The sequence below is a fragment of the Elephas maximus genome, chromosome 13, assembly GCF_024166365.1.
Source record: "Elephas maximus indicus isolate mEleMax1 chromosome 13, mEleMax1 primary haplotype, whole genome shotgun sequence".
In the NCBI taxonomy this organism is placed as follows: Eukaryota; Metazoa; Chordata; class Mammalia; order Proboscidea; family Elephantidae; genus Elephas; species Elephas maximus.
In genome coordinates, this window is record NC_064831.1 from 74266913 (window position 1) to 74284019 (window position 17107).

A 17107-nucleotide genomic window follows, 5' to 3' on the forward strand; every position below is an offset into this window, starting at 1 on the left:
TGTGGGGAGACTAAACTGGCTGTTTCAATCATTCAGGTAAGAGACGGTAAAAACCTAAACTAAGAGAACGGCAGTGAAGATGAATATAAGTGGACAGATTCCAAAGGTACTTAGGAATTAAAAACAATAGGACATGGTTAATGATTGGATTTAGGGATGAGTGAAGGAGACAGGGTTTCAGCATTCTTTCAACATTAAATATTTTTCTGTTTTTCTTGCTCTACAAGGAAACAGGCTTCCGTTTATATTTCACTTCTTTAAAAAACTGTTTATCAAGAGCAAATCATAAAACACTTATACTAGAGAAGAAAAAATGACACTTCCAAGAGATAACCAATGTTTATAACAGGGTGTGTGTATACAGTAAAAGTATTTATTTTTTCCTTAAAAAACAAAATAGGTAACTGAGTATATACAACTTTGTATCCTGCTTTTTTTCTCGTAGTATAATTTTCATGCCCCTACTTTCAATGAGGGTATCCATTCACTAAGGTGACCACCAGAAACCAAGGTAGACTCCAGAAGTCTGTACAATGAGAGGTGGCACTCTGCCAACCCCTCCTTACTGCCATACCCCATTTTAGCAAGAGGTCAGATATGGCTACAAAGTAAACCCACATCCAAAGTTCTCACTTGTAACAGTGGCCTGTGTGGCCCACTGGATTTCTGAAAGTGGTAGAATTACCTGAGTTTCAGTTGGGATCGCACTTCTCCATACTCCAGCTGGATCAGCTCATTGTAACAGGCCATGACGCTGGGGTTTTCTACATACCTCTACAAAAGAAAGGGGAGCTATGTGGATAAGCAAATGTACATCTTTAAATTAGGAATCTCGATACAAATAATCAGTTCTTTTCAACGAATTTCTCAATTGGGAAACTGAAATCTAAAAAATATCATCATTACCGATGAACAGAAGAAGAGAGATGAAGCTTACAGGGCACCAAATTAGCTTTTCAAAAAACACAGTTTAAGAATGCTTTTTCTTTCAGTGCTTTGAGTTGAGTAAAGGGGATTTTGATGCTCTGCATGGCATTGCTAAAGCAGAGGGTAAAATACGGAGGAGACAATTTTTTAACTACAGTCTTAAATATTAGGCTTTTATAGAGTATATCACTTATTGAAGAGTAACATTGAATCCTCTTTAAATTCATATAAGCTCACAGTAAGGGAAAATATGCTTCCATTTCTATTCGCACCTGTATCTCACCTCCACTGAGGCTGCACTTTGCTACACTGTTGTTGTTGCTGTTGTTAGGTCCACTGAGTCATGGTGACCCCATGTACAGCAGAAACACTGCCCCATCCTGAGCCATCCTCAAAATCTTTGCTGTATTTGAGCCCACTGTTGCAGCCACTGTGTCAATCCATCTCATTGAGGGTCTTCCTTTTTCCCTGACACTCTACGTTACCAAGCATGATGTCCTTCTCCAGGGAATGGTCCCTTCGGATAACACGTCCAAAGTACACGAGACAAAGTCTCGCCATCCCTGCTTCTAAGGAGTGCTCTGGCTGTACTTCTTCCAAGACAGATCTGTTTGTTCTACTGGCTGTCCATGGCATATTCTTCGCCAACAACATAATTCAAAGGCATCACTTCTTCTTTGGTCTTCCTTATTCATTAGCCAGCTTTCACATGTATATCAGGTGACTGAAAATATCATGGTTTGGTTCAGGCATACCTTAGTCCTCAAAGTGACGTCTTTGCTTTTTAACACTTTAAAGATGTCTTTTGCAGCATATTTTCCCAACACATACGTCCTTTGATTTCTTGACTGCTGCTTCCATGGGAGTTGACTGTGGATCCAAGTAAAATGAAATCCTTGACAACTTTTTTTTTCTCTGTTTATCATGATGTTGCTTATTGGTCCAGTTGTGAGGATTTTTGTTTTCTTTATATTGTGGTGTAATCCACACTGAAGGCTGTGGTCTTTGATCTTCATCAGTAAGTGCTTCAAGCCCTCTTCACTTTCAGCAAGCAAGGCTGTGTCATCTGCATATCGCAGGTTGTTAATGAGTCTTCCTCCAATCCTGGTGCCACGTTCTTCTTCACACAGTCCAGTTTCTCAGATTATTTGCTCAGCATACAGATTAAACAGGTATGGTGAAAGAATACAACCCTGATGCACACCTTTCCTGACTTTAAACCACGCAGTATCCCCCTGTTCTGTTCGAACAGCTGCATCTTGTTCTATGTGCAGGTTCCTCCTGAGCACAATTAACTGTTCTGGAATTCCCATTCTTTGCAACATTATCCATAATTTCTTATGATGCACAGTCAAATGCCATTGCATAGTAAATAAAACACAGGTGAACATCTTTCTGGTATTCTGTTTTCAGCCAAGATCCATGTGACATCAGCAATGATATCCCTCGTTCCATGTCCTCTTCTGAATCCAGCTTGAATTTCTGGCAGTTCCCTGTCGATCTATTGCTGCGTCTTAAGTCACCTAGTGCTGCTATAACAGAAATACCACAAGTGGATGGCTTTAATAAAGAGAAATTCATCCTCTCACAGTCTAGTAGGCTAGGGGTCCAAATTCAGGGTGTTAGCTTCAGTGGAAGGCTTTCTCTCTCTAGGGGAAGGTCCTTGTCATCAATCTTCCCGTGGTCTAGGAGCTTTTCTGCACAGGAACCTTGGGTCCAAAAGACACACTCTGCTCCCAGCATTGCTTTCTTGGTGGTATGAGGTCCCTCTGACTCTCTGCTAGCTTCTCTCTTTTATATCTCAAAAGTGATTCGATTTAGACAAAATCTAATCTTGTAGATTGTGTCCTGCCTCATTAACATAACTGCTGCTAATCCCATCTCATCACATCATAAGAGATGGGATTTACAACACATAGGAAAATCACATCAGATGACAAAATGGTGGACAATCACACAATACTGGGAATCATGACCTAGCTGAGTTGACAGTATTTCTGGGGGACACAATTCAATCCATGACAGGCTGCAACTGCTTTTGAATGATCTTCACTGAAATTTTATTTCAATGTGATATAATGATATCGTTCGATAACTACCACATTCCATTAGATTGCCTTTCTTTGGAACGGGCATGTATATGGATCTCTTCCAGTCGGCTGGCCAGGTACCTGTCTTCCAATTTCTTGGCATGGAATGAGTGCTTCCAGCACTGCATCCATTTGCTGAAACACCTCAACTGGTATTCCGTCAATTCCTGGAGCCCTGTTATTTGCCAACGCCTTCAGTGCAGCTTGGACTTCTTCCTTCAGTACCATTGACTCTTGATCATACGCTACCTCCTGAAATGGGTGAATGTCAGCAAATTCTTTTTGGTACAGTGACTCTGTGTATGCCGTCTTTTTTTGATGCTTTCTGTGTTGTTCAATTTTTTGCTCAGAGTCCTTCAATACTGCATTTCAAGGCTTGAATTTTTTCTTCAGTTCTTTCAGCTTAAGAAATGCTGAGCATTTTCTTCCCTTTTGGGTCTCCTAACTCCAGGCCTTTGCACATTTCATTATAATACTTTGTCTTCTCGGGCCTCCCTCTGGAATCTTTTGTTCGGCTCTTAACGTGATCGTTTCTTCAGCTTGCTTTAGCTAATGTATGTTCAAGAGCAAGTTTCAGAGTCTCTTCTGACATCCATTTTGGTGTTTTCTTTCTTTCCTGTCTTTTTAATGAACTTTTTCTTTCTTCGTTTATGATGTCCTTGATGTCAGCCCACAACTCATCTCAGCTTTGGCTGTTAGCATTCAATGCATCCAATCTATTCTTGAGATGGTCTCTAAATTCAAGTGGGATGTATTCAAGGTTGAAATTTTGGCTCTTGTGGACTTGTTTTCTTCAATTTACTCAACTTGAACTTGAACTTGCATATGAGCAATTGATGGTCTGTTCCACAGCTGGCTCCTGGCCTTGTTTTGACTGATGATATTGAGCTTCCCCATCTTCCCTTTCCACAGATGTAGTCGATTTGATTCTTGTGTATCCCATCTGGCAAGGTCCACGTGTACAGTCATTGTTTATGTTGTTGAAAAAAGGTATTTACAATGAAGAAGTCGTTCGTCTTACAAAATTCTATAATAAAACCTCTGCCGTCATTTCTATCACCACAGCCGTATTTTTCCAACAGATAAGTGGTGGTTTGTTACACTAACATCTAACCAAAGCTCAACTAGCCAACAAATGATTATCCTCCATGGCAGAGGGACTGACAGAAGCCATGGATTTGCCAGTATCTCTTATTGCTGGGGACATTGGCTTTTTTTTATGTAATATTTACTGGAAGCATTTCATGCCAATTAAAGCAAATTAGGTGGATCTGAGAAGCACAGACCCACTCCACTAAATTATATATCCCATGAAGACATCCTAGTAGCCACTGTGTTCTGTAACACTGTTCCATTCAGATGTAAAAAAATCCTTGTGAACATTTACTCAGCCCTATTTCTGCAAGCCCTGGTGGCACAGTGGTTAAGGGCTCGGCTGCTAACCAAAAGGTCAGCAGTTTGAATCCACCAGCCGCTCCTTAGAAACCCTATGGGGCAGTTCTACTCTGTCCTGTAGGTTCACTATGAGTTGGAATCAACTCGACGGCAACAGTTTTTTTGGTTTATTTCTGTGAACAGAATGGATTTTACCTGCTCAATAAATGGATTACACCCTATCTGACTGAGGCCTAAGAGGTGGGGCATCTGCAGGCTATTATCTCCAAGTCTGAGTATGACGCAGGGCCCCTTCCAGAGTTCCTTCTGTTGCCAGGGCGAAGGCAGACGTCCCCATTTGAAGAGTGATCAGGGTTTTGTCTGGGTATCAAGCAACCTAACGATCCAGTCCCAGATGACGCACAAATGCAAAGAATCTCAAGTAAGTGTACCGTTGCAAAGAATTACGAAACAAGCATCAAAACTGAAGTATGAGCTGCTAAAAGCAAAAGTGGTGAAAGTCAATTTTTTGTTGTGGGAGATCAACAGAATTTTACATTGATTGTTGAAGCAATTAAGTTCAATGATTCATTTTCTTTGTTGTAGAATATGTGGAATATTCTTTTTGTAGAAAATGTGATATATAGGAAAAATCTTAGTACCCTGCATCCACTAAAAATTTTATCATCTAGCTCATCTCATTCCGTTAAAATGGCATACTACTCCACTTTTGCATTCAATCACTAATATTACAGTCACATTTAAAAAAGAAGTTGTATCATGGATAGCTTAAGACACACACACACGTATATATATAACTCACATATGTCATTCGAAGGTGTGAGTAAGCAGAGCAAGGGGCACCACAGATTATCAGTGTTCAGGGCCTTCACATACCTTAAGCTGGCCCTGTTTTACCTCCACCACCTCTTCACAAACTTGCAAACACCTACGGTTTGCTAAGATAGTCTAGAACTTAAATACTGAGCTATTATTTAAATTTCCCTTTTGTTATGTCTCTTCTGTTGCAAGGATATTATATGTTCTAGTCTGTACTTATTCATTTAGGTCTAATAGATAGATAGATAAAACTAAACACACACATATGCACAAATGTATGTACAAAGAGAGAGAAAGAAGGAGAGCGAGAGCAAGAGGAGGGTGGTGTGAGAGATAATGCACATGGTGGGCTTCCCTTCTCTCTACTTTTCCTCCTCTCTTCATCTTCCCTTATCTTGAGGCTTCTGCTCTAGTTCATTCCTTGTATGGTCAGACTCTTTTCTCAGTTTATTTTCCTCAGATAGGGTTCTTAGGGGAATGTGTCTCTGATTTTTATTTATACCCCCAAGTATCTTTCTTTTGACCTGAAAGGTGAACAGCAACATAGCTGGTATAATTCTTGGGTTGCAGTCTTTTTCTTTCTGTAATCGCTAATTGGACTAAAAAAAAAAAAAAGTACTGTTTTATACAGTAAATGCGTTTATCCCATATTCATCATTTTCTTTGCTCCACATTCCTCCTGCATTTCATATCTTCCACGTGGGATCACCTGCCTTCTGCTTCAACTATATCATTTAGAACTTCTTTTTGCAAGGATCTACTCTCTTAGTTTTCACTTTTCTGAAAGTCTTTATTTTATCCCCATTTTTGAAAGATGTTTATCTGGGTATAGAACTCTAGGTTGGCAATTATTTTTTCCTACCACATTAAAAATATTACTCCACTGTCTCCTGTTTCCTGTTTGTTGCTGTTGAGAAGTTATCAGTCTGTCATTCTTTTGAAGGTAATCTTTTTTTTCTCTGGCTTATTTTAAGATCTTTTCTTCATTTTCTTTGTTTTGGGGGATTCACTATGATGTGTCTTCTTTTTATTTACTTTGGTTTTGCTGAAGTTTTTGAATCTGTGAACTGTAGTCTTTCATCAGTTCTGGAAAATTCTCATTCACTCCTCAAATACTTCCTCTGCTTCATTCTCTCTCCTCTCCTTCCAGAACTCCAATTATATTTATGCTAAACCTTTACACTCTGGTCTCCACATTTCCTAAGCTCTCTAACTTATTTCGTATCTCTGTGCTACCTGGTGGATAATTTCTGTTGATCTACTGCCTAAGTTTAAAATTTTTCAGTTACTACGTTTTTCATTTCTCAAAACTCAATTTGTTATGTTTAAAAATCTGCTACGTCCCTTTTTATAAGGTTCCTATTCCTTTCTGATATTGTCAAGCTTTTGTTGTCTTTTATTTCTTTATATATACTACGCATAATTGCTTTATAATCCATGTCTGATAATTCTACTAACTGAGGAGTGTGCAGGTCTGTTTCTGCTGTCTTGCACCCCTGCCCCCACAGTAGTTCTTAGTCATGATATCTTGACTCCTTGTGGGTTGGATGGTTTTGACTGAGTGTTGCCTGTTGATCTTGAACAATTACTTGTACAGATTCTCCAAGGCCTCTGGGAAGGATCTGTATTTGCTTCTGCCAGTTACCTAGCCTTACTCCTCTTCCAGAACCACGTTAAACTAAATTCATGGCTTGAAGTTTCTTGTTACCTCACTAATACAAATTTGGGCTAGAAATTTGCCCAAAGGTCAACCTTACTTCAGTTTTCTCCATCATGATTTCCAAGGCTTCATTTGCAACCCACTTTACCATTGGATATATTTTTATGAAGCCCTGGTGGCACCACTGGCTAAGTGTTCAGTGCTAACCAAAAGGTCAGGAGTTCAAGTCCACCAGCTGCTCCCTGGAAACTCTATGGGGCAGTTCTACTCTGTCTTACGGGGTAACTATGAGTCAGAATTGACTTGACGGCAACAGTTTGGTTCTTGGTTCGGACAAAAGCCCTCGGCAGACTTTTGGCTTAGGAGAAACCAACATTTTAGAGCTGGGGTGGAAGAAAAGAGAACAGTGTTTGGGTTGCCTTATTTACAGAATCCCCGAACTTGTCTTAAAAGTTGCATACATATAGAGGACAGGGAAGTTGGTAATAGGGAACCCAAGGCTGAGAAGAGACAGTATTGATGTGTCATGGATTTGCTAACCAATGCCATAAAATAATATGTGTACTGTTTAATGAGAGCCAGTTTGTTCTGTAAACCTTCATCTAAAGGACAAATAAAAAAAAGAAGAAAAAAGCTGCATGTATACATACAAGCATTATAAAAATATATCCCACTGTATAATTTTTAATGAGTAAAGCATTAAAGGAGATTTTATTCTGTTTACGTGACTTTAGCAGACATAGTTTTAAGAGAATAAGAAAGTAAAGTGTGGTAGATTAGATTACCCAGTTATAAAGTTACACCAAACTGTAATGGCATAAGGACAATTTTTTTTTTTAACTTCAAATTAATTCAAAACTTTTGCTGAGCACTGAACTGAGAAAAAATAATTTCTCACACTGAATTATACTCGTATAACAAAGAAGCTGGTACGTACCCTTGTAAAACCAGCAGCAACGAGGGGCATTACAGATGACTCTTCTCTATCCCCCCTTCAAAAGAACACAGTAAAAAGTTAGAGATAGTTTTTATCAATTATATCTCCCTCCTTTAACTATGCACTAATTTACATAATACGACGACTGTGACATAATGAGTACTTTTGGATGAATCAGGTTAATATAAAAATCTAAAGTATAAAAGTTGAAAATAATTTTCTGTTTCAATTTCATATTTAGCTTTTTGGCAGTATATATTAATACTTGAAATACAAAGATTACATTAGTCAGAATACAGGGATGTGCACATACCTATTTAATATGTAAAAATTTAAATGTAAACTAAATTACTCTGACTTGCTTCTACCTTCAGTTTATTAAAAAAAAAAAAAAAAGGTCCCTCTTCCCCCTAACAGCTCAGGAAAAATTTTAAAAGACACAGAAAAATTTCTTATATCTATAAAAATATATAAACTAAACATTTATTTGAATACTCCCCTCCTCCTCACATATTTCTATTCTTTTCTCATCTACAGTTTAAGGATGAAATACAAGATTTTCCTCTATTTCTAGAAAATTCAAATCTTCACAGAAATCTGAGTTAGAAGGCCCCAAGAAGATACCCCTGGAAAACGTTCCTACTTTTAGGAACAGAATTCTCTGATGGTTTGTCTATTTCTAAAGTAAAAGGCAGTTCAAAACCACAGAAATTCCCTCCATGAAGTTAACTGGAGAAGCAAAAGAAAGAAAGAAAGAATAAAAAAGAAAAGGCCAAACTAAAAAGAATCATGCCTGTGACAGCATACAAGTTATTATTCAACCATCTCTAAGGGCAAGCATTATACTGACACCTGAATTTCAACACCAGAAAAAATAAAAGTTTACCTGCGTACAACACCAATAATAACTGTGTTCTCTGAGAGTTTTGACGATCTGATAGACCTTTAAAAAAAAAAAAAAAAAACTTTCAAATAAATTTAAAACAATTCTTTAAAAAACAAATACACTTAATTTTGATAGAACAATTAAAGTGGGGGATGGGCAATAAGGGAGAGCAAAAAATCCCTTCACACTCTAGATTCACCTTTTCTTTCTTTTGGAGATAAATTCCTGATCAGTGGACTGTGGGAACCATAACAATTACGGAGTTCAAATGTATCAGCTGAGGTGACGTGCCTTCTATTTGTTTTAGTCTTTGTTAACCTAAGTTGTTTCAGGTGGGGAATTTCCCCTGCCTTGTTCCAAAGGGAAACACTAGGGTATGTGTATTGTCACAAGCTGACAGCTGCGCTTAAGGTAGGGTTGAAAGAGCAAAAGGATCAGCTCTCCCTCCACTGTATTCTAAGCAGCACAAAGAATGAAGAGTTCTTAGGCTGAATGGAGGCAACAACAACAAAAATCCAAAACTAGGTAATTCTTATGTTAGAAAGAAGAGAATCAATACCTGATAGAAAAATTAAGGATGGGGGCCTGGAGAGACAGAAAGGGCCACATAAACCAGATACTACATCAGACTGAGACCAAAAGAACTAGATGGTACCCAGCTATAACCAATGACTGCCGTGACAGGGAACACAACAGAGAATCCCTGATGGAGCAGGAGAACAGTGGGATGCAGACCTCAAATTCTCATAAAAAAGATCAGACTTAATGTCTGAATGAAACTAGACCCTGGAGGTCATGGTTCCCAGATCCTCTGTTAGCCCCACCCCCCACCCCCCAAAAAAGACTGGAACAATTCCCAAAGCCAACTCTTCAGACATGGATTGGACTGGACTGTAAGAAAGAAAATGATACTGGTGAGGAGTGAGCTTCTTGGTTCGAGTAGACACATGAGACTATGTGGGCAGCTCCTGTCTGGAAGCGAGATAAGAAGGCAAGGGGGAAAGGAGCTGGTTGAATGGACACGGAGAATACAGGGTGGAGAGGAGGTGTGTGCTGTCTCATTAGGGAGAGAGCAACTAGGGTCACATAATAATGTGTGCATAAGTTTTTGCAGGAGAAACTGATTTGAATTGTAAATTTTCACTTAAAACATATTACAGTTAAAAAAACAAAGGATGTGCAGAGGAGGCAGTCCAAGACTTTCAGGGCACTCTGCAGCGTCAGAACCAGGCTCCTGTCAGTATCCGTACATGGTTCCTTCCTTGTAGTCCAAGATAGATATTTGAGCTCTGGCCATAATGTCCACATTCCAGACAGTAAGAAGGGGGCAGAAGAAGGGCATGCACCCTCCCTTCAAGGACACTTTCCAGAAGATGCACACAATACTTCCACTGGCCAACTATGAGAAAAGTTGGGGAATTTTTCTAGGTGGCCATAAACCCAGCTAAATATCAGAGATTCTGTTGTCACGAAAAGAATGGAAATGGGTATTGGGGGCATCTATCAGTCTCAAGGCAACTACGAATGATTCTGATGACAGTCTCAACACAAAACGGGGGGAAAAAGGCCACATTAGGGAGGCTTCCTATAAGAACACAGCAAAGCCCTTTAATGGGCTAAGTTTTACAAAAGCACAACTCCATTGCCCATACATTGCTCCTGTTCTCTCTGTTGTGCAGAGCGAGTTTCCGATTGAAAAGAACGAAATTTACAATGGTAAAAAGAACCTGCAGACCAAAGTGAACCAAGAGATTGAATGAAAGCATCAGGCGTTCTGAGTTCAATCCTGCTTCAGCATTCAACATGGATTTGAATTCTGTTAATGTATTTTAGGTTTCTACACAATGCTTCACTTCTGCCAGCCTCCTTTATAAAATCTTCCATTACCAAGTACTGGTCTTGTTGCACAAAGGAATAGTGCTTCATTTCTTTTGAGTACACTAAGCATATGTCTTCTAAAACGTTCATTAGTTGCTTGTGGAAAATAATCTTTTTTTTAATCTTTAGGGTTATTCTTTCCACCTCCATATGCTGTGACAGCTTTTCACAGGCCTCATTCTTTATACTGCTTACTCATCCCTGAGTAAGGAAACAACATCAACCCAGGCCGAGAGTTTGCCAGCACAGAGGGCCAGAAGCTTCCCTGCACTTCCTTCATGGTATGCTTCTTCACTGCACATTCTGGGGTTAGCAGCTGTCCTCCTCTTAAGTCTAGGCCTGCACATCAGGTCAAAGGGTGCAAATGCAGGTTCAGAGAGTGTAGCCAGCAGGCATCCTACAGCATGGCTCCACTGCACAGAGCAGGCACCTGCTCTCCTCTCTGTTATCTAACTCAACCTGAGAATTTGATGCAATCTGTTGTTCTGTGAATATTGCAGATATTCACAGAATGTTCCCAGACTGCTTATGCCTCTGTCCCTTCTACATCATGGCAGGAAACACTATGTCTCTGTCCACCTCCCTCTGCTCCCTGTCTTCAGTTTCCAAACAGACATAGAAAGTAAATGAAGGGGGCTGGAGGGTAGGCCTCTGGCCAGCTGGGGCTTAGCCATCTGTTCCTCTGGGCAGTGCATCTCCAGCATCCCAGGCTTGGCAGGACACAGTGAGAGTGAAGCAAAGCCTTTTCTGCTTCTGAGACTGAAGTATATGAGGGACAGTCCAGACCTGGCTTCTGTTTTTTTTTTTAATTTTATTGTGTTTTAGGTTAAAGTTTACAGCTCAAGTTAGTTTCCCATTCAAAAATTTATACGCATATTGTTTTGTGACGTCGGTTATAATCCCATAATGTGACAGCACTCTCCCCCTTTCTACCCCAGGTTCTCCATTCGTCCAGTTGTCCTGTCCCTTCCTGCCTTCTCGTCTTGCTTTTGGGCAGGTGTTACCCATTTGGTCTCATATATTTGACTGAACTAAGAAGCACATTCCTCGTGTGTGTTATTGTTTGTTTTATAGATCAATCTAACCTTTGTCTGAAAAGTGGGCTTTGGGAATGGCTTCAGTTCCAAGTTAGCAGGGTATCTGGGGGCCATAGTCTCAGGGGTTCTTCCAGTCCCTGTAGAACAGGCTTCTTAATTAGTCCCCAAGGTACAAGAGACATAGTGGGAATCCCTGTCCTTTTCTGTTTCTCTAGCTTCTGACATCTCTATCATCTTATCTTTGTATTTTTATTGCTGTGGTCAGTCCATCTCTTACTATCTTTGTGAGTTTTTCGATAGGAAGTTGGGAGGAGCCACTGACAGGAGGCATCACACAAGATGGTGTACAACACAGCTTCAAAACTCACTGACTTACCTTTTCAACTCCACTCTCCACTTGGCAGCCAGGATGATCTTTCATGATGCTCTTGACTTGCACAGAATATGTCAGCGTCTCAACTGTCTACAGAGTGAAGTCTAAAGCCTTTGGCTCAGCATACAAGGGCCTTGTGATCTGGCTCTTGTCTGCTGCTCTAGCTTCACCATCAGCCACAGTTCACACCTGCCTGATCTAGCAGCTATATAAAACCCGCAGAAGAGCCTTGGACGCCCGGAGCTCACTGATGCCTGTCCCTACACAAGCTGTTCCCTCACCTAGAAAGGTTTTCTCCACCCTTCCTCCTTTCAAAACTCCTGCTAATCCTTCAGGACTCTCAACCCAAATGTCCTTGTGAAGCTGTCCTAACACAAAAAAACAGGCACTCTTTATATACCTCCTCTGTGGTCACTTACCCCCCTGTGCTAAAATTACTTGCTTGCCTTGCCAACTAAATCATTAGCTCCTCAGGGGCAAGAGCCATGTCATATTCATGTGTGTGTTTCTAGTACCAAATACAGTGCCCAAAGGTGAGAAAACCTGCAAAGCAGGGTTCTTAAACTGGCAGATTTGGGAAATGTAGAAAATACAGAATATTTGGCCTTTAGTAAAGCATCTTATAAGAGAAATACAAATGAATGCTAGTCACTTAGGTCAGCAGTTGATTAAAAACACTGATCACAAGGCGTCTCAAAAGGGAGGATGAAGGGGAGGACAGAGCTCTGCCACAGCTAAGGTCTTGTGAGCTGGGTAGGCCTGCTGAGAGGGGAAGCAGGTTCAGTAGGGGAGCCCAGAAAGACTCCTTGAAGAAACAGTCTATAATGGGCAGGTATCCTTAAAGGGGATGATCTTAAGGGAGAGAAACCAGGTGAGGGCCAGAATCCAGGTGAACCAACCAACTTAGGATACATAAAGGCAGGGCCTGCTCTTGCCTCTAGAAAACTTACTATGAATGGCACAAGGACCCTCGCCCACCCCCTAACAAAATGAGGATAATATGGTGGAACATTAGCTAGTGAGAAAGACCTGAGCTGTGACATGACCATCAAGAAAGGAAGGAGATTGACGGTTGCGCTCATAAAGGTCCGTTCTCTGGCTAGCACAGGGGAGGCGGCTATTCTGCTTTCTCTTCACTGGTCTATCCAAACCATCTGGGTTTTTAGTCCTAGAGACCATGCTTACATGAGACATCGATTGCAAAAGCGTACTCAGAGGGCTCTGTGAGGAACTGCTGACAGCAGTGAGGAAGTGCTCAACCCAGAAAAGAGAAGACATCTCAGAGGGGCACAATCCCTGTCCTCAAATGCTAGAAACCCATTCTGGAGAAGGGGATTAGACTTGCCCTAAAACCCTTTAAAAGGACCTCTGATGGTGCAGTGGTTAAGCACTTGGCTGCTAACCGAAAGGTCAGTCAGTGGTCTGAACCCACCAGCCACTCCTTGGGAAAAAGATGTGGCAGTCTGCTTCCTTAAAGATTACAGCCTAGAAAACCCTATGGGGCAGTTCTATCCTGTGCTATAGGGTCACTTGGAATAGGAATCAACTCAGTGGCACACAACAACAACAAAATGACCCTGTGAGTCGTATCCCTTGACATGACAGAGAACTTCTGGATGTCAGAGCTTTCTCTTGGGAAGCCCTAAATCTCCAGCAGAGTCTGGATGGGGGATGACAGAGGCTTTGTAGGTGAGATGTACACATGACATTTTATATTTCACTAAAACCACATCCAGTTCACATTCTTTATTTTTAAAATTGTATAAACTTATTTACATGATGACAACTCAACTGTAATGCTTATGAAATTTGCTATTTGTGTGTGTTTTTGACTGAGTATTATGTAAAATTACTTTTTTCACTTAAATACTTCAACTCCACTAGTCTTACAAGTTCCTAGGAACATTTTATTTATTTTTGGCCTAGAAAACTCTTGTATAGGGCTCAACAAAAATCTGCTGAATGAATTAACACTATTTTCGTATTGTTATATAAGACATACAACAATAGCACATTTTCTTTCCTTAAGAAGTGGTGTATAATTGAACACAACCTTTCTTTAAGGAGCCCTGGTGGTACAGTGGTTAAGTACTCGGCTGCTAACCAAAAGGTTGGTGGTTTGAACCTACCAGCAGCTCCACAGGAGAAAGATGTGGCAGCCTGCTCCTGTGAAGATTACAGCCTTGGAAGCCCTACGGGCAGTTCTACTCTGTCCTATAGGGCTGCTGTGAGTTGGAATTGACTCAATAGCAATGGGTGGGTTTGGTTTTCTGGTTTTGGTTTAACCTTTCTTTGATAATACAGGATCTAGCAGAGTTCTCTTTATGAACATGAAATTTTCATTGTTCAGCACATACCTGTGGCTAGGTCTGGGCCTGAGCAAGACTGGAAAAAAGAGTCTGAGTTTTCCTCAGTACCTTACCGCCTCCTCATCTTTTCTATTTTGGCATCCCTTTGGCCCTCCTTTGATACCTCTCCCACCTTGCAGCATTCTACCAATACTACTGAGTACCACGTTCTTTAGATATTTTCTTCCTTTCTCTGAATGACGGCCATCAAATAGGGATAGAAGGGATCTTAGAAACCAAGTGTTCCCAATTTACAGCTGAAAAAAACACATGCACAGAAGAGGAAGAAAGATACCCAAAGTCAATGGAAGAGCTGAGCCTAGGCCCTGAGCCTCACCCTGGTCAGAGCTCTCTCCACTGCTCCTGGGCTGCAGTCCCTTGCAAATGTGCTAACTGACCAGCCAGATGGCATGTCCAACAAATCTGGGGTGCAGTGATAATGGCTTACTGTGGATTCAACTAGATTAATATAAGTAGTACTTTAGGCACTAGATAAAGGTCAGAGAGTAAGTTCTACTGAGGCAAACCACACTAGGGTAAAAGCTACCTAGTCTGCCTATCTGGAATGTGGTTTCTCAATACCAAGGAGAATAAACACACATTGAAATCATCACATACCCTGCATGACCTTTTTGATATGATGTCATTTTCTTGTGGCCTTTTTGATATGGTATCATTTTCTTGTGACACCAGTTTTGAGCCCTGGTGGCACAGTGGTTGAGAGCTCGGCTACTAACCAAAAGCTCAGCTGTTTGAATCCACCAGCTGCTCCCTGGAAACCCTACGGGGCCATTCTACTCTTCCTTTAGGGTCTCTAGGAGTCGGAATCAACTTGGTGGCAATGGGTTTGGTTTTTATGTTTGGCTTAAATCTGTTTAAATGCCCTTAAAATTAATATACTATAACATTTTATATTAAAATTATGATTTGCCTTCCCCAAAATAAAGTTTTCTATTAAATAAAAACAAGCATTTTACTTTGCCTTTCTTCTATCAGCAGCATATAACTTTCTTCAAAGACCTTTTCTTAGATTTATATCCGCTACTCAGAATTCTCTCATGATTTGATATTCTGCAAGTATTGTAAACAAGGAACGTTCACCTAACATTAGAAATTTTTTTTAAAACCTTAAAAACATCTAGAAAATTATAACAACTCATTTTAGTGATACGCAGATGATAAAAAAAAAAAGTTAATTACATATTGGGTTTCAGATTAAGCCTTAATGGTTTTCATTCATACTTTCTTATTGTTTTAAGCAAAGGAAAATGAAACAAAAAAAGATCAGTCCTAGAAATAATGATATTCTAAATGTCAACAGCACTATTCAGGTCCGAGTCTCAGGCTTACCTGCACAGTGCATCTGCATCCAGCTGGCGGGGATGTCTGTGGTCTATGATGATGATGTCATGGTGTTTGTCCAGGAAGCAGGCAAGCACTGCCTGAGGCTCCTTGGTGACTGTACACTTAAACCCTGTCTTTTCACATGCCTTATAGAATCCGTTACACTGGCTATCTTCTTTGGTAAACACTAAAAGTACCTGGATCAAAAGAGCATGAACACTTTTTTAAAAAAAGATGCTGTTAGAACTGTCAGTTCTTAACAAGTCACGGATAGAAACATAATGATATGTTAATATAAATCCTTCTCCTGTACACAGCTCAAGGACATTATCACTCAGCTCCCCAAAATTAAGGCTATTTTCTGCTTTTAGTCTGGAAGTTCAGAATGAGCAGAATTCAACAAAGACTTGATTACAATATTATAAAGTAAACATTCCTGAAGCACTTTATCTTGAAACAAAATCAATGAAAACACACAGCTATTTAAGTTAACAGAAAGTAAGTAACACCAAGTAAGGTGGCAAATTCAATATTATTTCAATAAAAAATTTCAGTACTATTTCATTGAAACTATTGGAATACTTAGTCATTTAAATAATATATTTAAATGTTTGACTCAAGGTTTTATGCAATTCCTCCAAGTTGGAAAAAAAAAATTACTTTGATGGGAGAAATTTAAAGTAGACCAAAATGTTACATTTCAAAGCCTGCTAGTTAAGTGATAGAAAAACAGGACCTGCTATAAGAAGCAGCATCTACGCCTCTGCCCCGGGGCACTGGCTGCTGTCTGGGCGCTTGGTGTGAATCAGGTCAGGCCTGGATCTGTTGCCTGGGGGACAGGATAAATTGCCTCTTACCTAGACAGGTACCTCCAACCAAATCTGGTTCAGGAACACCACTGCTGCACCCTTCTGAACCAGACTGACCAACGGGTGCAGGGAGGCAGTGGTGAGACAGAGACTACAAATGGACAGAAACCCTATTCCTCCAAGGTTTAGTTCCTCCAAATTTATCCAGTTGCACAAATAAGAATGGACATTTCTGCCATCTTTTTTTTTTTTTTTTTTTAATATAATAGTGAACAGGCATTTCAGTGTAGGAAGCACCAAATAATTTTGGGGCTAAATTAAATGATACCAATAACCAATTGGGAGTCCTGGTGGTGTAGTGGTTAAGAGCTCAGCTGCTAACCAAAAGGTCAGCAGTTCAAATCCTTCAGCTGCTCCCTGGAAACCCTATGGGGCAGTTCTACTCTGTCCTGTTGGGCTACTATGAATCGACTCAATGGCAGTGAGTTTAATAGCCAGTTGAGGTGATTTCCTGTCTAACGTTTTGGATTAGACAAGTCATACACATTTCCTTTCCAACAGACAGAGTTGATTCATCAGCACAGAGAAGACTATTTGTTTTCAT

General features: G+C 40.3%; 1 protein-coding gene across 3 annotated transcripts in view; it reads right to left on the reverse strand.

The window, feature by feature from the left end:
* PDE8A (phosphodiesterase 8A) overlaps positions 1-17107 on the reverse strand; it is a 134514-nt gene that overhangs the window by 61346 nt on the left and 56061 nt on the right. For all 3 annotated transcript variants that reach the window (XM_049852776.1, XM_049852777.1, XM_049852778.1), the window contains exons 3-6: positions 15701-15891; positions 8715-8771; positions 7829-7883; positions 686-774 (exon numbers count right to left, since the gene is read on the reverse strand). In XM_049852776.1, the coding sequence (XP_049708733.1) occupies positions 686-774; positions 7829-7883; positions 8715-8771; positions 15701-15891 (392 nt within the window). The remainder of the gene's footprint in view (positions 1-685; positions 775-7828; positions 7884-8714; positions 8772-15700; positions 15892-17107) is intronic.